Source organism: Hydra viridissima, unplaced genomic scaffold (assembly GCF_058129835.1).
Source record: "Hydra viridissima isolate aposymbiotic clone 2 unplaced genomic scaffold, HvirCarnegie_v1 scaffold_12, whole genome shotgun sequence".
NCBI classification, from domain to species: domain Eukaryota; kingdom Metazoa; phylum Cnidaria; class Hydrozoa; order Anthoathecata; family Hydridae; genus Hydra; species Hydra viridissima.
The window spans coordinates 9677856-9698598 of NW_028324311.1; the positions used below are offsets into that span (position 1 = coordinate 9677856).

Below are 20743 nucleotides of genomic sequence, written 5' to 3' on the forward strand. Positions count from 1 at the left end.
AAATATGTATATTTATTGCATATCATTGATAAGAGTTAAATAATAACTTTGATTGTATTTCATATTGTTACGATATTGTTCATGGTGTATTTTTTTAAAAATTTGACCATCTGAGAAGTTTTAAGTTTATAATAACCACTACTATTCGAAACAAAAGGCTCGTAGTTAAAAGCAAAAATAGAGGCTTTATTTTAAACTGCAACATTTTTTCTTTTAGAAGTTATCACAATATTTAACCATAAAAAAATATTTAACACAATGTCTATCCTATGTATTTTAGCCAAATACTGAAAAAAGAACTCCTGTCTGAAACGTAAGCAGAATGCTGACTTCTACAACAAATTTCAAGCCTAAGAAGTACTATAACTGCGTTTACTAAGTGTGGATAAATTATAGTGAAAATTGCAGCCTTTGTAATGAAAAATTACTAAAACGCGAGGAACATCGAGTGACTTTACGAAGCATTTGGAACAAAAAATTGTAACTATACATGAGCAGTATAAGAAAAGTAATTTTCTCCAAAAAAAAAGTGGTAAAGAGCTTATCGTATGTGATACATTGACTGTTTATGTCAGAATAAGTTAGAAAGTGCAAAGTTTGTATTAATGACCTAACTCAAGTAAATAGAAAAGTTAATAGAAAATAATAAAGTTGATGTGGAGATTTTTGATGATAATACGATTTAAATGATATTTTTATTCACGTTTATCTAAGCGCAGATAAATGAAACAGTTGGTATTATGGCTGCTTGCATATACTCATGGCCGCCGAGAGGGGGGGGGGTGGACGGGGAAGATTTCCGGGGCCCCGTGTAGGTACAAACAATTTTTTAAAGTAATTTTCAAAAGATTTAAATAGTTTTGACTTTTAAAAGAGTTAATTAACTTTTATTTTTAATTTTCAATGACCAGAGCACATGTCTTTTGGTCCTGGGTATATAATTGATCATAATGAGGGCCCCTTAAGAAAACTTCCCCGGGGCCCGAAATTTCTCTCGGCTGCTATGCACATACTCTGAAACTGACTTTATAGTATGGTTTTGAGATTTCTACGAACAACAACTGAAAGAAAAGTCCAATATAAAAAGACATATCGCTTTCAGAAAAAGGTGCAAAGTTATTACTCTTTTTTTCATAAAAGTGACTTTGCATCAATTCTCAAAGTACTACTTCACCTGCTGTATCTAGACAGGTGTCACGTTAAATAAGTAGCCCGTGAAAAAAAGTAGACAGATAGCTCTGCGCATGCGACAAGCATGCGCAGATATGATGTTAAGTTTCCATTAGGTAGGTGAAATCTATCGTTAAATAAGTAGCCTTGTTCCGTTAGGTAAGCGAAAGATACTATGACCCACGATGAGGAAATTAAAATATGTTTTAAGGTATAAGACCCCTCAAAAATTTTTAAATTAAAATAACTCTTTTAACAAAAAACCAACTATATTCTGAGAAAGAACTAGGTAACAACATTTAAAAAAATAAAAAATAATTTTATTAGTTGTCATGGTTACCAATTAAAATAGTCAACATTCAAAAATGTTTGTGCCACCCCGGCCATAATATCTCAGTAACTGAAAGCATTTAGGGTATGAAATTTTGGCAAAAGGTTAACAACATGTTGATCTACAAACTGAACTAAAACTATTTAAAAAAAATAAATATTTGAGTTACACTGAAATTTTTAAAATGGTGCATTAAAAAAAACAAAATTTTTTAAGATCAAGCTAGTATAAATAAAGAAATTTTTAAAATATTGCAAAACTTTTAGTTCCAATTGTAAAACTAGATGCAATAAACATTTGCTGAAAGTTTCATGCAAATTGAACATACCGTTAATGAAATAGGATGGCCGGGAGGTCAAAAATTTACATATTGAGAAAAACGCATTTAAATATAACATTCATAATTGTACCAAAAATTTTCAATGAAAATGCCAGTTTAAAAACAGTTACTTATAAGAACATGAACCAGGATCATATAGTCTACTTTCTTGGTCATTATCTGCATCTTCTTTTTTTTTTTTGCATCCACGAATTACTTTTCGTTGCTTTTTTGATGCTGTCCGATTTTGATACTCTGCAAAAATTAGACGCTTTTTGTTCATGATTGAACAACCTTGAAGAGTATATATTCCTGGAATCATATTCAACTTTTCAAATAAAAGAACACTTGCTTTTCTTCCAATATTAAAATTTGAAACAGCGTCGTAAACTCCAAACTCCAACTGTGTTAAAGAAACATACTTTGTTTTGGGTATGCGCTGCCATATCATCCCATTAAAACTTTCATTTTGGTTTTGGGTCTTACCATGAAGGCATTTTTTTAAAAGTTCTTCTTGAGATAGATCGATATAAATAGGTTTTAAATGGCTGACAACTGAGAGTGGAAGGCCTGTGCCTGGTTTGTAGGTAGAGGTTTTATTAGCTTTGTCCTGTTTATAACAACACTAGCTATTAATACCATCAGGGCAATGATCATGCCAATTATTTTCAGCTGATGAAGATACATGAAACAATGTTGCAAGTATGGCCTTTTTCATACCTTCTAAATCATTTACATTTTGCCTAACAGCAATTCCATAGTAATTTTGTAGACGGTTAATTGTAGCATTTGTTAATTTTCCTTCCCCTCCAAGTCCTTTAATAGTTTTTTTCAACTTTCTCAATCTACTACCAACACGTTTTTGTACGTGTCCAACACACTCCAACTTACACACTGTAATACCAGGATAAGTATCCTTAACATAAGAAAAGCTTTTACAATCACCATCCCCATAATACTCTACATATCTTAGTCTATTTTGTGAGATCGAACGACTAAATATTCTTTGTGCACCAATCACTTCCATACCAGGAGCAGAGCCACGATAATTTAATTTACATACATGTGATGATTTCCATGTTTCAAATGCAGTAGGATTACTTTCTTTTAGTTTAAATTTTAGGCTACATGCTTTGCATGATCGACTCATTGGTTCGCAATCAAGAATTTTACCTGTTTTCATTGATATTGCTGTAACAACTCCATTTAATGAAGAGAATCCACGTCGTTGCCAGCTGCCATCAACTGATACTGCAGTATCAACAATATTTAAAGAAGACTGAGAGATATCTTTGGCAGCATCAATCATTGTTTCTTTTGCAACAACTTTAGCACATTCAGAGACAGTTTTAATTGTTTTGTTGTAATTGTTTTTAGTCATTGGTTTAGGGATGTTCATTAAAGATGTAAATTTTTCTAATCCTGAAAAACCTTGACTACATGCACGCATTGAATAAATTATTCTATTATTTGCATCAAAAGTTTTTCTTCCAGAGCATTTCTTTGAAGTATAGAATTCAATTTTTTCATCGCAGTTAGAGCACCAAATATATAACATTGAGCTCAGTCCCTTTTTCTTAGAAAAACATTCTGAAAGATTTAAACCAGATTGTAGACATTTTTTACAACATAATTGATAAATCACACTAGATAAAATTTCCATGTCAACAATACGATAACCAACAGAACTGTTTTCATTTAGCTGTGGTGTCTCAATTTTTTCAATTTTTTTTGAAGACACAGATAAATTCAACAAAGTGCTAGAAGAAAGATTGTCTTTTTCAGTACTAATAAAGGAAGCTACTGGCAAATTTGAATCATTTAGCAAATTTCTGGTATATCTATTTCCATGAAATCTTCTTGATTTTTTACTTTTAGTACTTTGTTTTACTCTACATGACTTTCCCATTGTTTAGAAAGTTTATTAGATAAAAAGAAATATAATGAAAAAGCTCGCAATTCTCTTTAAAAACTCGTTGCTATGCGTGTTGCTATGCAGACCAAATTTACCCAGTCAAAGGAAACATTGGATATCTCAAGAACTAAATAAAATCTTTAAAAATGGTTTTTAAATTTGTGTTCAGCGATAAATTTCGTGCCAAAATTACATTAAAAAAAAACACTTTTTTTTTAAGATTTTTGAGGGGTCTTATACCTTAATTATGCGAACTTTGTTGTTACGTCATGCTAATATTAATTAACGTTGCGTGAATTTTTGGACAATCAAGGCGCAAACAAGAAACTAATAACAACATATTTACCTAAAATATGGGTCATGGTTAAATGAACGTTAAATTGCGTTTATATAAATGAAACAACAAAACGCGTAAACAACTATATTAAAAAATTATTTTTTAAAGTAAAAATAAATTTTGATAAAATAAAAATATTATTAATAAAAATTATAGATAAATTAGTAGAAAATCATTTAACAATTTTTTTTCACTTTACACTGTGTTTCATCTATTAAGACTCATCATATATACTTTTTTTAAAAATTTACACATTTAGAACAGTTTTGCTAAGTTACATTGTCACTTCTTTACTAATTCTTCCTTCCTTTTTTACATAGTAAACCCATTTTTTTTGGTATTTTTCAGCTATTTTCATCGGTTACCATAGCAACAAGCTACCATCTTACATTATTATTTTTTATAATCAGTATAATATTAAGTGTTTGAATTAAGAAAAAAAGAAGTTAACATGTGTTGTTTTAAAATTTGTTGGTTATTTGCCCAGTTGAAATATGACATTAGAAAAGTATCCTTTAAAATAAGGAACGAATTTTTAAGCAAAATTCTTGCCTTAAAACAAGGAAATTAATAGGTAATAATTTTCTAAATATAATCAAGCTGGATTACCCGGCGCTTCGCGCGGTTTTCTCAGGGTTAGGGTTAGGAGGGGCCGCTGGTGGCCCAAACCTGGTCAAAACCACCGCTCAGGCCTACTTAGTGCCTGTGCCAAGTTTGGTATTGATTGGTCCAGAGGTGTTGACACCTATAGCTAACATCAAACATACAATTATTAATTTTTTATACTTTTACTAGAGAAAATAAGAATGTCTGACTCTTACCTCTAATAAAGAAATAAAATATCAAATGCCTGTAAGAATAATAGAGAGTATTTCTTTATTTTCCTTACTGTATTATAAAACTACTATTGTACGTTTACTTAATGTACTAATATATATTTTAATTCTCGTATAAAGTACAAGTGCAAACGCAATCAAAATATAGATATATAGCATCAAGAAAATGCATGTATTAACTATCAATAAAATATAAACCACCACAACAAAAGATGCATAACATAAAGAGTGATCAGTTAAAACTTGAAAAATGGAACTTTATATTTTTTTAGTTGATATCCTAAAAGAAAGAAACAAACTAAAATAAAAAAAAACACAAGTTTTATAAAATGAATGATTATACTTTTTACTAAAAACATTTAACTTTTTTATTTTTTATTACATAACCCAGATAATTTATCAAAATAAAAATAAGTCAAAATCAAATAAAACTCCCTAGAAAACAAAAAATGCTATCAAAAAAAAAACTATATTGCATCTTGATTATTTATAAATTTAACTAAATGTTCAGTTGTCTAAAAAAATCATTTGCGATTGAACTATTGTTTCTGGAATGCCACAAACTTTTTCAAGTAACGAAAACACTACTCGCAATTCGTCTGGATACTGCAGATCAAAAAAGTAAAACGTTGTCAAAAACAGTAATACCACCTCTGAAACCAGCATCTTCAACCAATAAAGCATTTAAATCCACTTTTATATATATTGCTAATCCAAGTATAAAAAGTAGCATCAACTGTCATACTCTAGTAAAAAAAAATATTGTCATTAAAAATTAATACATCCACTCTTTTGTTGCGTCTAATCTATTTTAATTTCTATATTATGTTTGGGAAACTCCGGGGTAACTTTATGAAGTTCCTGCATTTGAACCTTTGGTTTTATAGAGACTCATTTTTTTTTTAATTCAAAATTTAGTTAAAACAGATTAGACGAGACATAAGAGCGACTGTACAAAGACATAATAAAAATATTTGGTTTAGAAGGATTTCATAAAGCAGCAATATAAACCCTAGATTGGATAAATTAGTATTATTAAATTCAGTAATGTCTTTATTCATCCAAATAAAAGCAGAAAATAAATATAAAATTAACTAATTTAAATTTGAACAACTTGCTCTTTCATTCATATCAAAAAATCTTGGATATTGTTTCAAGAAAAGGGTAGATGACTCATCAAGTACATTACCGTTCATAAATATAGGAAGATCTAAATTATTCTGATAATTATTGGCTAAAAAAACTGAGTTTTATCTGAATTAAAGTTCACCAGCCACTGTGAGCCCCATGCCGTAGCAGAAGTGAGATCCTTTTCAAGCTCAAATGCCCCCTCCAAGCAATCAGAGAGTGTTGGCTTCTTATCATGACAAGAATAAATAGTAGTATCATCAGTAAACAATGCTACCTTAGATATGAGAATGTCTGGAAGATCGTTAATGTAAATTAAAAAGAGTATAGGGCCAAGGATTGAACCTTGAGGAACCCCTGAAGTTACAGAATAAGAAGAAGAGTGCTGTCCATCGAGGACAACTTAAATACTACGATTGGAAAGGAAGGATTCAATAATCTTAAAGATGATACCAGACACACCGTAAGAAGAAAGCTTATGGAGAAGCAGCAGGATTAATATTTTAAGAACAGATTAGCAATGTCAATAACAAAAAAGTTAATTAATTTTTATTTACTTTCTTCCCTCAGTCAATGTCAATGACGTCTTGCTTTAACATTTTTTAATATTACTTTCCAATCTTATAATTATTTTAACAAAAAAACTTACAAACTTACTTTTACTTTCATGCATTTTTTTAAACTTTTGAAGCACGTGCGAAATAAACGAAAACAACAACATAAGATTAGTTTACACGCAACGTTAATTGATATTAGCATGACGTAACAACAAAGTTCGCATAATTAAAACATATTTCCTCATCGTGGGTCATAGTATCTTTCGCTTACCGTTCCGTTAGGTAAATCTTCAGTTACTTAAATTTCTTATTTACAAGTCAAAAATTTAATCTGAAAAATGCCTGTTCATAACTATTCTGTTGAAGATGTTAAACAATATCTCTCTGATGTAAGGATGAAATATTACAAATCAGAGCGTAAATCTTTTTTAAAGTATGCAAAAAAATTCAAACTATGTGGTATGTAAACATTACATTATACTTTGTTGAATAAATAATTATTGTCATTGAATTAAATCTAAATTTTTACATACTTTAGATGGTAAATTGTATTATGTATAAAGCCTTATTTATTAAAAAAAACATTGATTTTAAAAGAGCATGATTATTGTCTTAAAATGACTAAGCAATTAATTGAAAAAGATGATTTAAAAATATTTTTAAAAAAATCCAGCAAGAGAAAGCATCCAACTTCTCTAACTGACGCAAGTATATCCAAATCCATAACATTAGTTTTTCCTGCAGTTTCTGTCAATAATTATTTTTATTCAACATTATCAGCGCAGTCAGTCAAGCTGTGCATAGATGTTTTTAAACATCCATCTTGTTGGCTTGGTGATACTTTAATTAATATTGCACAAAGCTTTCTTTCAAACCAGTTTCCTGAAGTAGGTGGATTTCAAAGTTCTTGGATTTTTAGTTCAAAAAACTTTGATGGTTAAACTATTTCTTTAAAGTTTGTTCAGATACTTAATGTTAGAAATTTGCATTGGGTTCTAATAAGTAATTGAGCATCTGAAAATGGTTCTAATTCTGTTCAGTATTATGATTCACTGTTTACTAGATTTAATTAAGGCACTGTTCCATTACTGGTACACAGAGTGCACGATCGTTGTTAATAAATAAATGTATTTCCTCTTTGAATGTGGAGATCATAAGATGTCAAAAGCAAGACAATGGAAATGATTGTGGGCTTTATACTATTGCAAATGCTACTGCTTTATGCAATGGTTTTGATTCAAGTTTAATTATCTGGGATAAAATTAGTATGAGGTCTCATTTCCTGCAGTGTATTAAGGGGAAAAAAATGAAGATATTTCCTTACATTTCTTTATCATATGGTAAAAAAGTAGGCTCATTATCATTTCAATGTGATAATTTCTGTCACTGCAATAATAATTTTTTTAAAAACCTTAATAAAAGTTAGATATTTGATTTATTAATTTTTGTTTTGTGAGCATAATGGCTTGAAATCTTTTTGTTAAATACATAAAAATATTTTCTTAACAAAAACTTATTTTAAACAAAAACTAATTTTAAGTGTCTTTGATTGATTCAGTTTTAGATTAGAGTTATTAGTAGAGATACAACAAGTAGAGTTACTAGTAGTAGTTATAAGTTAGAGTTAGAACTAGAGTTATAAGTAGTAAAGATGGAACTAGACTAGAGTTTACTCAATTTTATATTAGAGTTTATTGTAGAGTTTTTTAAATTAGATTTATTATGATAATTTAATTATTTTAAAAAATGTTGTTACTATATTTTAAATTCTAGTTGTATCATCACTCTAACTATTAGGTAAAAGTTATAATTAATAAATATAAATTATAAATATAAAAAAGTTAAAAATAGTTTTCTAATATTATTTTTCTTATATTTCACTTTAGATTGCCTGGTTACATTTCAGGTTACAAGTACTTTTTTAAATTTAAACATAATTGTCTTTTTTGTTTGTTTCATCTGTCAACTTATTATAATTATCTGGTAAATAATTCTGATTATAATTATAATGAAAACTTTTTTTTTTTTTTTTTTTTGAGTTTTAGGTACAACAACTTAAGCTCTTATGGCTAGGAGTAATTAAAGAAAAAAATTCCATCGCTTATGTTAAAAGTATATTTGATAGGTAAACCTCGATCCCTGTTGTTTATTTAAGAAGGCAAACAGCCGACAATCTAGGAGAGGTATATTTAAATGGACACAAGTTTAATAACAATACAAAGTTGAATGTAAATTTAATTTGGAAAATAAATTTTTAACAGTTTAATGTTATCATTTCTTTTTTTTTACATTTCTCATTTTGTTTCCACGTAATTGTAATCTTCTACATGATTTAATCGCTTACACATTATCCCATGTAAGTGTGTTTGGACGGTTTAAGTTGGATAATGCTGGTTTTTAATTGTAACATTATGGAAGGTTTGAGATCATATTTAGATCAAAACCTAGAACTTGTTAAATTTCAAACCCTTAACTCGTTTTTCAGATCAGAAATAGATTCCTAGGTTTATTATGTGTAATAGACTTTAAACTTTTTACACTTATATGAAAATTTTCATCAGCAGAAAATTTATAGATTAAGCTGCTTTTTTAAAAAATTTTTTAGTTAAAATAACTCTTAGAAATACTATTACATTAACAGATAACCTTACTTACCCAGGAGGCACCGTGTGGGGTGCACGCCAGATATCAAAATGCAAACTTATTGTAACATTTATATCACAATCTATAAACATAAGACACAATGCAATATAAGATCGTTAATCAAGGGAAGTGTGGCGCTCCTAATTTAGGAATTTTCATTTATCGTATTGTTACGTTAAATATGTTCTTATAAGATTATTTTTAAAGTCATATATATTTCAATAAGGACTTTATAAAACTTTAACTTAATCTTAACTTAACATAAAAATTTAAAATCAAGTTTAAAATTACGTTTGGTGTTAAAAATATTGTCTTGATTGCTCATTTTGTCTACTTTTTTAACGGGATACTTATTTAACGGATTTTTTACGGATACAGAACAGATTTTTTACGGAACAGGTTTTTTACGGATACTTATTTAACGCCTATAATGGCGTTAAATAAGTATCCGTAAACTAACGCATGCGCAGATACAACATTTTGTCTACTTTTTTCAATGATATATTAAAAATAACTAGATGTCTAACTTCCGCGTATTTTTTTAAGCAAAAATCGGCCATTATGGGGGCAAATTTAACAAATCCGTAAGCTTCGTATTTGTTTTGTTTTGATAAATAGCGTAAAGATTTTGCCCCCCATAATGGCCGATTTTTGCTTCACTTTTTCTTATGCCGATTTACGGCAGTTAGACATCTAGTTATTCTTAACATATCATTGACTTTTTTAACGGGCTACTTATTTAACGTGACACCGCACAGTGAGTTAAAAAGGTTAAAAAGCGGCAAAAATTACCTAACTATTAAATACATGTACATTTAACATAAACTATACATCAAAATAGGGGTTTTTGGGGTCAAGGAATTCAAATTAGGAGCCTAAAATTATTTTCACATGCACCAATTACCCGTATCACGCACATGTACGCGTTAAAACGCACGTTAGTGGACTTTAAAATTTGTAAATTCTAATTTTAGTAAAAAATTTAGCTTCCTTGACCCAAAATATAGCAATATTATATTAATACACAAACGCTCGTGTACGTATTAAACGCACGCAAATTTGCTAAACGCGCGCAGACGCGTTACAAAGCGCGTTATAAATCTTTAACACAAAAAAAACAAAAAACAATTTATAATCCAAAAATAAAAAAATCAGAATATGAAAATCTTTTCACAATTTGAATTACTAACCAGTTCAATAATTCAGTACTAATTTCCAGTGTTGCGTTAAAAAAGTTAGTCGTTAAAAAAGTTAACAAATAGTTCTGCACATGCGTTACGCATGCGCAGTATGGTCAAAGGAGTGTTCGTTAGGGAATGAAATTAGACGTTAAAAAAGTTGCATTGTTTCATTAGGGTATGTAAAATAATAAAAATTAGTGTATACTTTATATTAAAAATGGCTGTCCATGTTTACTCAATTGCTGAAATTATTTTATACTTTATCTTAAAAATGGCTGTCCGTGTTTACTCAGTTGCTGAATTCATAAGCTTTACTACTGATATATGGACCAGTAGTTCAAATGAAAGCTTCATTAGCCTGACAGGTCACTGTTTAGACAATACATTTAATCAGAAAACTGTTGTACTTAGAGTAGCTCCTTTTCCTGAGAGGCATACAGCAGCAAATATTGCTGAATTGATTGAAGATATTATGGCTGAATTTAAAATATCACCTTCAAAAATTCATTTAATAGCTAGAGATAATGGTACAAATATTGTTAAGGCTATTAAAGATAGCCCATATGATAGTATGGCTTGTTTTTACACACACTGCAACTAGTAATTAATGAGTGTATTTTTGAACAAACAGTTGTCAAGAATGTCATTGCAAACTGGCATTCAATTGTTGGGCATTTTAGCCATTCTCCCCAAGCCTGCTCTAAACTTAAAGCTCTTCAAGAAGCAAACAATGTTCCTAAGCACAAACTTATTCAAAATGTTCCAACAAGGTGGAATAGTACCTGTCATATGTTAGAACTAATTTATGATCAAAGGAAACCTCTAAACATATATGCACTTGAAAATGGTAAGCTTCCTTTATTAAATGCAAACAAATGGATGATTATTGGACAGTTTTGTGTTTTGCTAAAAGATTTCCACAAAACAAGAGTTCGCTTGAGTGAAAGAAATTCTATTGTCTCAGATATTATACCACAGATACAGTTTTTGAAACATTTCATTAATAAAGCTTTAATTGAGGACAACTAATTCAACGGAGAATAGTTTCAAACAATATACTGATAACTATAACATCATCTTGTCAATATTTCTTGATCCCAGTTTCAAATTAAAAATGTTCAAAAATGAAAACACCTTTTCAGCTGCTAAAAAAAGTACTGAGAATATAACCATTCAGCTTATTAAAACCCATGAAAATATAAAAAACATCAAAGTTACTGAAAATGATCGGTCTGCAGCTTGTGACATTGAAAATATTGACTCAGAATATGAAAATAATGGTACAGTACTAAATGAATAGAAAGATATAGTAGAAATGGGTTTTGACAATTGCTTTGAAGAACATGTAGGATTTAATTCTAAACAAATCAGTCAACCACAAACTTTAATTTCAAATGAAACTTTATTAAACAAAGTTCAACACTACTCAAATGAAGACCTTATTGACAAAGAAAGCAATCTTTTGTTGTGGTGGAAATCACAGAAAACCAAAATGCCACTATTAGCAAAGCTTGCTTTAAAGTATTTAAGCTGCCCACCGTCTTCTGTGAAGAGTGAAAGACTTTTTAGTATAGGTGGAAATGTATATACTGCAAAGAGATATAGCTTAACAGGAGCTCATGGTGAAATGTTAATATTTCTGAACTATAATATGAGAATTTAAAAATATTTGATTTTGTATATATTACTATAGTTAGTATAGTATAATTCTTTTAGAAGTGAGTATCTATGTTCTATTTTTTCATGAAATATAATTTATTTAGGAGTTTAAAAGCTTTGATACTATGAGGAGGTCAAATGAAAAAAAAAAATGTCATGAAAATTGTATAACTTTGTAGAATTAGAAAGTTACAGGGAAAAAAATTTGGAAAAAATAATTGCAACTCTCTTTGAGAGCTTTTGCTCAAAAATAAAAAAAGAATGCCTCCCAATGCCTTAACCAAAATTTCAAAGCATATTCTGTTGTGGATTTGAGGGTTGCGCAAATTAAAGAGTATCGTTAGCCAGGGTAACTTTGATCAGTTTTGGCAGTTTTTCTTAAACATCTCTGAATCTTATTAATTTTTTACAGTTTTCTCTTGTGGTAATAACATTATAGGTCTTGGCTATAGGCCTCTATATTTATTTTTTTAATTTTTTTATTACAAATATTTATTTTTAAACGCCGAAAAGTGGCCAATGTTACCCCAGGTTTCTATCATGTTTGATCAATAATACCCCTGCTATGGGGTAACATTGGTCACTTTTTGGAGTTTTAAAAAATCATCAGTCCTTAAACACTTAGAGAAACATGAAAAGAACATTTAAATGGACAAAACATTTTGCAACTAGCTCCCTGTTATTGTGCAAAAGTCATTAAAAGTCATTTTCTAGTAGGTCATTATCGTTATCTGAGGATGATGACACTTGTTCAACTCTTGCCCTTTTCTTGTTATTCTTGGTGTTACTGTTATTCTTGGTGTTATTGTTATTCTTTGATGTGGTAGGAGTTGTGTTATTCACCAGATCTTGCGGTGTTATCGCTTTGCCAGATGTGATCTTTCTCCCTCTGGTGCGATTTGTTTTCCCATCCTGTCCACAATGTTTCACTAATAGACCTATATCTTCATTGAATACTTCCTTAACAGTACTACCGGTACCTCCACCAATGTCTTTGTTAACCTGTGGCAAACGCTTCTTGACCATTCCTTTATCGAAGGGAAATATTCCACTAGCCTTGAAGTCAGATCTCAAATTATCGCTTTTCAATTGACGTTGCAGTAGAGCAAGAAGACCGAGGAACTGATTTTTTGGTATTGATTCTTTGATGCGCGTTTCTATCTTTAGCGGACGGAAAACAGCAACGTCCAGCGGTTGAAGCAAATGGGAAGCGTATATTCCGAACTGTCGACTAGCCTTTCTCACGCTTATTCTTTTAGTTAAACATTCTTTTATAGCATTGGACAACGTTTCTTGACTGTATGAAGTTGCATATGCTCTTGAACCACGCTTTCACTTATATTTCCTCGGCATTTTCACCGGCTAAGAATTCAAATGGTTCAATAAATGTATCAGAAGTGTCAAAAGATGCAAAAATAAACTCAATGTAGTCTACGAAGTAACTGTGCTATATTCACAAAAACTGTTGATATACCAAAATTGCTGATATAATAGTCGATATATATTGTTGGTATCTCTAACAAAATTAAAACATGTTATCTTTGTTAAATTTTAGGAATTTAAAAAAAAATCAACAATTGACCCCGGTCAACAAAGTCACCCCGGCAACCAAAGTTACCTCGGTTGACGGTACCATTTTGAATACTGTTTTAACGGGCAAACTTTTTTAACGCCGTTAGGCGTTAAAAAAGTTTTAATGATTTTGCGCATGCGCAGATTTCACATTTAATAAACTTTTAACGACTAACTTTTTTAACGCAACACCAGTACTAATTTCCAATTATTACACATACGTCCGAAAACTGTTTTTAAAAAGAAAACGGAGGGGCGGGTGTTGCATTTGTCAAAACTATGCATGAATCTAATTGAAATATCTCCTAAAGGAGCAGGAGGTCGCAGTAAATACTTCAGGGTTTATTTGGCTATAGTTTAATGGTTTTGTTTCACCAAAATTGAACGTGGAACAATGTGGAACTTTTTTTTGGCTGGCACTTATGTTTAAAATTGTGCATTAAAATTTTAACTTTGAAATGAAAAATTTTAAAAAACTTGTTTTTTAAATCTAAAAAAAAAAAAAGAAAAAAAACTTTTAATATCTAAGCACTCAGTACTTTAACAAAAAAGATAATAAAGTTTTGTAATGAGGTGGAAAATAAGGTTTCTTACAAGATAAACATACCTTAAATTTTCATAATTTTATGGTGATAAATTTAACTTTTTACACATATATCCCTTTAAAATTACACATTACTAATACCTATGGAATTATTTAAAGTTTATTTTAGATCAAAAAGTAGTTTGCTTTTACATTTTAAGTCTAAAAACGATTAAGCTTTCACTTTTTTTTTTGGACTTTTTGCCGTTTTTAGATTAATCTGACTCACTGTGCACCGTATACAAAAAAATTTTTTGAAGCCAGTTTTGGCCTCACAAGATGGCGGCGGAATTAAAGAATGGTGATATGAAAATTAAGAAACTGATGATAATCGAGTTTTATATCTTAAGCTCAAATATTGATAAATATATAATTTTCTAATAAAAATCTAGTTTTTTTGTTTAACATAAGATTTTTTTCATAAAAATAACGGAATATTACATATTTACATAAATTTCAAATATAAATATTTTTTTATTTAACAAAACATATTCTTACAATAAGTTGCTCTATATTAACTTTCTGTTTTTCGCTTTTTAGAATAAATATAATGAATTAAAAATTCTCAGTAAAACTAAATACAAATTTTAATTTTAATTTACTTAAATTTAGTTAGTTTAATAAAAGTAAAGAAAAAGTATTGTTTGCTTGTGCAGAAATCTCAAGTTTCAAATAGTTAGCATTTGTTATATAATTTATGTACCTTTTAGTTCATAACTACCCAATGCTGTATGCTAGAAGGTTAATAACACAACAGCATGGTAGGCAGCTGATTTTATTTTTAAGATAAAACGTTTTTTAGGCATTAGTTCATCAGATAGGCACTAAAAAATTATAAATGCTGCATGAACTATCCCAGCAGGCAAAAGACATCTATAGATCATCTAAAACTACTCTAATTTGCATCTTTCGTAGATGCATATATTTTAGACGTATATTATTCATCGAAAAAAGGTCTAATTTCAGTGATTCTATTTTTTTCCAATTGTAGACGCATATTAGATGTATAAACGAGATTAAAACATAGATATCTCTTTTCGGTTACATATAGATGCATTTAAAATGTCTTCTATAGATCAGTTGAAGAGAAAGAAGAAATTTTAACTAAAGACAGTCGATTTTACAGAACGATTATTATAAATGACCGCCATTAAAGAAACATGCATGGCAGAAACTTGTTTCTAGAAAGGAATAAAAATTTATACGTCCCTAGTTGACTAATCTTACAGATCCTAAAGAATCCTATGGGTTGAGTTGCACAAGTCCCTGCAAGACCTATAAGCATCCTTTTGAAGGATCTTGTAGGATTTAAAGGAATTCTTACAGGATAAGGTAAGATCTAAAAGAATATTTTAAAAGATCTTGAAGGATCAAAATAGGATTCTTATAGGATGCTGTAGGCTATTTAATTTTAGATTCGTAATAGGTAAGTTTAAGTTGGAATTAATATTTTCTTATTGAAATAAAATTTCATTCTGTGTAAAATAAATTTTGCACATATTAAAAACTAAATAAATAGTATAGCAGATATTGCTTTTTTTTAGTACATGTACTAAACAAAATGTAAACGTTTTTATAGATTAAACAGGATATACCTTGTTATAACAAATGAAAATGAAATTTTTATAACGAAATTGTTAAAAAAGCGCGTTTCTTAATTTCTCCTTTAATTATCTGAGTGAAGTTAAGAAACGCGTTTTTTTTTCATTTGTGAAAATAAGTATATTTTACAGAATTAACATTAACAAAACAACTTTTCTGTTTTTACTTACGATCTCACGAATCCTTTAGGATATCCTAAAGGATAATATAAGAATATTGCCATCCTACAAGACTTATAAGTTTTCTGTAAGATAGTCAACTAGGGGTAGCTAAGTTTATACTAACCTATGAAGAATATAAATCATAATGATAATAATTTTAAATGAGTTTTAAATAAATAAAATTATATGCTATTACAAATTACTTGCTAATATAACGACGAAGTATTTTCATGGTTTCAGTGCATAACATTTTACTAAAATCACTTCATGATCTGAAAAAAGAACGTTATTCTTAAGTTGATATTTTTATTTGTAGATTAAAATGTAATTTTAATATAAATGTGTGTTTTTATAAAAATATATGGTGTTTTTAATAACGCCAAAAACTGCTTTAGTGGTTGGCTGTGCACATAACGCTTCCATTGAGAAAAATAGTTAAAAACAACAGTGAGAGGAAGGAGTTTTTAGAAGTTTGACTAGAGTGATTTATTTTCCTTTTTTTTTTGTCTTGAAATAAAAACATTTTTATCTAGATACAATTATGCCCTTTACAAAAAGTTCATACCAACAGTGACATCGCAGATTCAAAAGGAATACAAGAAATTACTAGAATCCTCATTTGTATCTTTAGACAGTATACTTAATGTTGGAATCTTAGGAGGAGATAGTATGAGAATGAAAGGACATTTGAGGAATATTCTAACTATGTTGAGTATTTGTTTTCTGACAATGAATACTCTGATAACTATGAGTTTAATGAGTACGAACATAGCTCAACTTTGAAGAAAAGTTTGTCTGGATGTTTTAGCAATTGACCAGGTTTAAGTATAGTAGAAATAGTTAAACAAATCTCTTTGATAGCCAAACTTTTTACAGGAGGAAAGATCAAGAATTGCTCTTAAGCCACACCCTAAGAAAAGTAAGAGGAAGTTATCAATAATTGTATGTAATAAAGTAGAGTAGTATGTGACTTTTCAGTTTTTTATCAGTCAAAGTAAGGTTCTCTTTTGCACCTGAATTTTTATTTTCATTTTAGCCTTTTTAACTGATAATTTGCATGTATTAAGTTTTTTTGTAAATATAATATTGCAAAGTTGTTTATTTACAGTCCAGATTGTTTTTATTAGGATTCCAGTCTGCATCTTTTGCCGCTGTCTGATTCTTTGCAAGAAGTTACCACTGATATAAAAAGTAAGTTTTTTAAAAATGTTATGCCAACTACTGGGAGTGAATAAAATAACAAATGATGTTTTTTTGGTGTTTATTTTTATTCATTCCTTTCTTTTGCATTTGTATAATGTTGGTGGTCAGTGATGTATCTAGAAGTTATTTAGGGACACAGGTAAAAAGAATTTCAGCTTATATTTTGAGGACCTTTTTTTTTTTAAAAAAAAAAAAAAAAACAGTCAGCACACAGCTGTATGGATATTAGTAAAAAAAATCATTTTTCCAAAAAACAATATTTGCAGAAAAAAAAGGTCCTTGATTTCTGAATTTGAGAATCAGTGCCCAAATACTTTGAATGCTGTCAGAACAGTCTACATTACCCTCTAAATAGAACTTATATATGAATTATATTTATTTTAACTAATTTGATCTGGAGTTATGGCAGAATATTTTGGGTGCCCAAACCGGTATACCAGTGTCAAAATCAGCCTGGATATATCACTAGGGGGTATGTATCCAAACATTGTTATGATCAATTAATAAACAACTAATAGGATATTTTTGCTATTTGGTTTCATGAGCTAAATAATAACTTTGAGGTAACTAATGACCTTTATTCACAAATACACAATTATTTATAGAGGTGGAACATCTTATTCTCAAAGAGCTGGCTGAAATAAAACTTATTTTAAAGGAGCTTGTTGAAGTAAAGTTTCATGCAACTGGGGTGAAGTTGTTAGAATCAGTTGACTAATTGGTAGCACCTAATAATAATCAAAAGGACAAATCAGAATATAATAACTTGGTATGATCTAATTATCTTGTTTTTATTTGGGTTATTTGAAGGTTCAGGATTAACTCTATATGTTGTATATTTTAGCTTGATAGTTTGAAAATAGTTGGTGGCAGAAAGCCAAGAGAGCATGTTTTCATGATCATGAGAAGGTAAATGACAATTCCAATCTTATTTCAGTTAATCAGAAATTTAATTAAATAGCAGCAAAAAACAAATAATTTTGACCATTTGACTAACAATTACTTGTAACTTGAAAATAATAAAATTTTTGAGTAATTTACTGTAGGTATTTAAACTAGTATCTACATGCAAAAGTAATTTTGTTCGGAGTTTAAATTTAATGATTACAAAATTTTACAATTTATAGTTCATTCAAATAGTTTATTTCATGTATTCAAATATGTCATTTCATTTACATATTCAAATATATATATATATCAGTTTATTGTAAAAATATCTATCAGGTCAATTTCCAATCAGCTACAATCTAAATTAAATCGAAAAGGTGATGGGGAAAAAATAAGTCTTGAAAACCTTGTAAATATCTGGAGTGTTTTACGAGGTATAGTTTTAATGTGTATATAACTGCTCTTTGATTTAAAAATGTACTCTTTAGCTCATTTTTGTGCCATACTAGTATTTTTGTCTCCATCACCTTTCTTTATCTATACCAAAGTAAATTATGTTGAATATTTTAAAATTTTTTCATTTTGACAGATTCCTGTGAATACAATGTTGAATCCATAAAAGTTCTAGAAAAATGTTTTTGCAAAATGCTCCTGCTCGCAATCAGAAAAAAAAGACTTTACAGGTAAATTGGTGATACATAATTGTTAAAATCAATAAAATTATATTTTCAAATTAACTATTATTATTATTATATATTACATCTTCTTTAGATAATTGAAGATGAAGAGGTTAATAAATAGAAAAAACAGCTTAATAAGGTTACTTTGAACCAGAAAGACGTGTTATATCTCATATCTTTGATGTTTTTATGAAATTTGGCAACAAGTCGAGTGAAAGTTTATATATGTTTCATGTAAACAGATTTTTTTAATCATTCTAAAGGGTGGTTAAATTTTAAGGGCCGATGTTGAATGTGAACCAAACCTAAACGTAAATTATTTTTCTGTATTTAATGTGTCATTTCTCAATTTCAGACTGACTCAATTTGAACCATGGAAAGTTACACAATCGAGCAACGCGTTAAAGTTATTCAGGCCTATTATAAAAATGGGCGTTCAAATCAAAATGCATATCGTGCACTTCGTGAGTTTTTCGGTCAATTTAATCGTCCAAATGTGCGTACAATCGGAAAAATCGTGCATAAATTTGAGCAAACCGGGTCTGTAGGAGATGTGAAAAGACCAGCGCATGCTCGTACAGCTCGTACTGCCGAAAATATCGCTACTGTTCGCGACAGTGTGGCTGAAGAGCCGTCTACATCAACTCGTCGTCGTAGCCAACAATTGCACCTCTCACGCTCGTCGATGATGAACATTATGCATAAAGACTTGCATTTACACGCTTACAAGTTGCAGTTGACCCAAGAACTAAAGCCCACTGACCATCTCAAACGTCGTCAATGGTCAGAATGGTGGCTAGAAAAGGCAACCATCGATGATCAATTTCCGACGAAAATCATCTTCAGTGATGAGGCCCATTTTCACCTTAGTGGCTTCGTCAACAAGCAGAGTTGCCGCATTTGGGCGAATGTTAATCCGAGAGTGATTGTCGAAAAACCAATGCACCCACAAAGAGTGACTGTTTGGTGTGGTTTATGGGCTGGCGGCATCATCGGACCATATTTTTTCCAAAATGATGCCGGTCTGGCAGTTACTGTGAATGGTGTTCGCTATCGTGAGATGATAACGAACTTTTTATGGCCCGAATTGGACCATATGGATGTGGAGGATATGTGGTTTCAACAGGACGGTGCCACTTGCCACACAGCTAACGAAACAAAGGCTCTTTTGCGCGAAAAATTCAATGGCCGTGTTATCTCACATGGTGGCGATGTCAATTGGCCGCCAAGATCATGTGATTTGACACCGTTGGACTTCTTTCTTTGGGGGTATTTAAAAGAAAAGGTGTACGTTGATAAGCCAGCAACAATTCAAGAGCTAAAGGATGAGATAATTCGGCACATTAACGGCATAGAACCTCAATTATGCCTCAGCGTCATCGAAAATTTGCACCATCGGATGGAGGTGTGCCGCCGAGGTCGCGGCGCCCATTTGGCCGATATTTTATTCCATACATAATTGAATCATACCATATTATCATAATAAAAAGATGTTACAATAAATTCCTTAATAATTTGTGTTTTATTCAAATTTAACATCGGCCCTTAAAATTTAACCACCCTTTACATGTCTTTTAAAGCATTAGTGCATTTATTTACATGCTATTATATTACATTTTAGATACCGATGCCGAGGAACAGCGAGTTGGCGGACTCAGTAAAGAATTATAGTTTTCTTATTGTAAACATTTGTTTTATAATCTTGGTAAATAAATTTCAACAACTTGAACCTAATTGTTTCTTTACTTGTGTAATTTTTTAAAGACTTTTTAATCTTAACTCAGTCGGCAAAAGATATCTAAACTGCATCTAATATGCATCTGAAAACCAGTCTAAAAGATGTCTGAAATCACGTCGTGAATGAACGCTAAATAGATGTCTAGCTTATAGATGTCTTTTAGATGCATTTTATTTGATAAAATGTAATTATTGGAATGGACGTGTAAACATGTCATTCCTCAATGACCATCAATTTTAA

General features: G+C 30.0%; 2 protein-coding genes, 1 long non-coding RNA gene and 2 pseudogenes across 4 annotated transcripts; 4 read left to right on the plus strand and 1 right to left on the minus strand.

The window, feature by feature from the left end:
• Positions 1 to 1423: 1423 nt before the first annotated feature.
• LOC145186461 (uncharacterized) lies at positions 1424 to 3920 on the minus strand. The gene has a single exon (XM_080062572.2). It carries the CDS (start codon positions 3727 to 3729, stop codon positions 2446 to 2448), a length of 1284 nt encoding a protein of 427 aa, XP_079918698.2. The 5' UTR covers positions 3730 to 3920; the 3' UTR covers positions 1424 to 2445.
• LOC149881153 (uncharacterized) lies at positions 1735 to 12190 on the plus strand. The gene is made up of 2 exons (XM_090069667.1): positions 1735 to 1775; positions 10563 to 12190. The coding sequence occupies exon 2, from the start codon at positions 10635 to 10637 to the stop codon at positions 11016 to 11018; it is 384 nt and encodes a 127-aa protein (XP_089925793.1). The 5' UTR covers positions 1735 to 1775; positions 10563 to 10634; the 3' UTR covers positions 11019 to 12190.
• On the plus strand, positions 6802 to 8840 carry LOC149881154 (uncharacterized). The gene is made up of 3 exons (XR_016445998.1): positions 6802 to 7052; positions 8480 to 8499; positions 8639 to 8840. It is a non-coding gene; the product is annotated as an uncharacterized LOC149881154 (long non-coding RNA).
• Positions 7139 to 8473, plus strand: LOC149881155 (uncharacterized; annotated as a pseudogene).
• A 4887-nt stretch (positions 12191 to 17077) lies between the features above and the next one.
• LOC149881156 (uncharacterized) lies at positions 17078 to 20494 on the plus strand (annotated as a pseudogene). Its single transcript, XR_016445410.1, has 8 exons — positions 17078 to 17185; positions 17598 to 17669; positions 17803 to 17966; positions 18042 to 18106; positions 18422 to 18519; positions 18675 to 18768; positions 18857 to 18999; positions 20387 to 20494. The product of XR_016445410.1 is annotated as an uncharacterized LOC149881156 (transcript).
• Positions 20495 to 20743: the final 249 nt, after the last annotated feature.

Coding starts and splice junctions, on each gene's coding strand:
- LOC145186461 (XM_080062572.2), bottom strand. CDS start 3,729: ATGGGAAAGTCATGTAGAGTAAAACAAAGTACTAAAAGTAAAAAATCA.
- LOC149881153 (XM_090069667.1), top strand. CDS start 10,635: ATGGCTGTCCATGTTTACTCAATTGCTGAAATTATTTTATACTTTATC.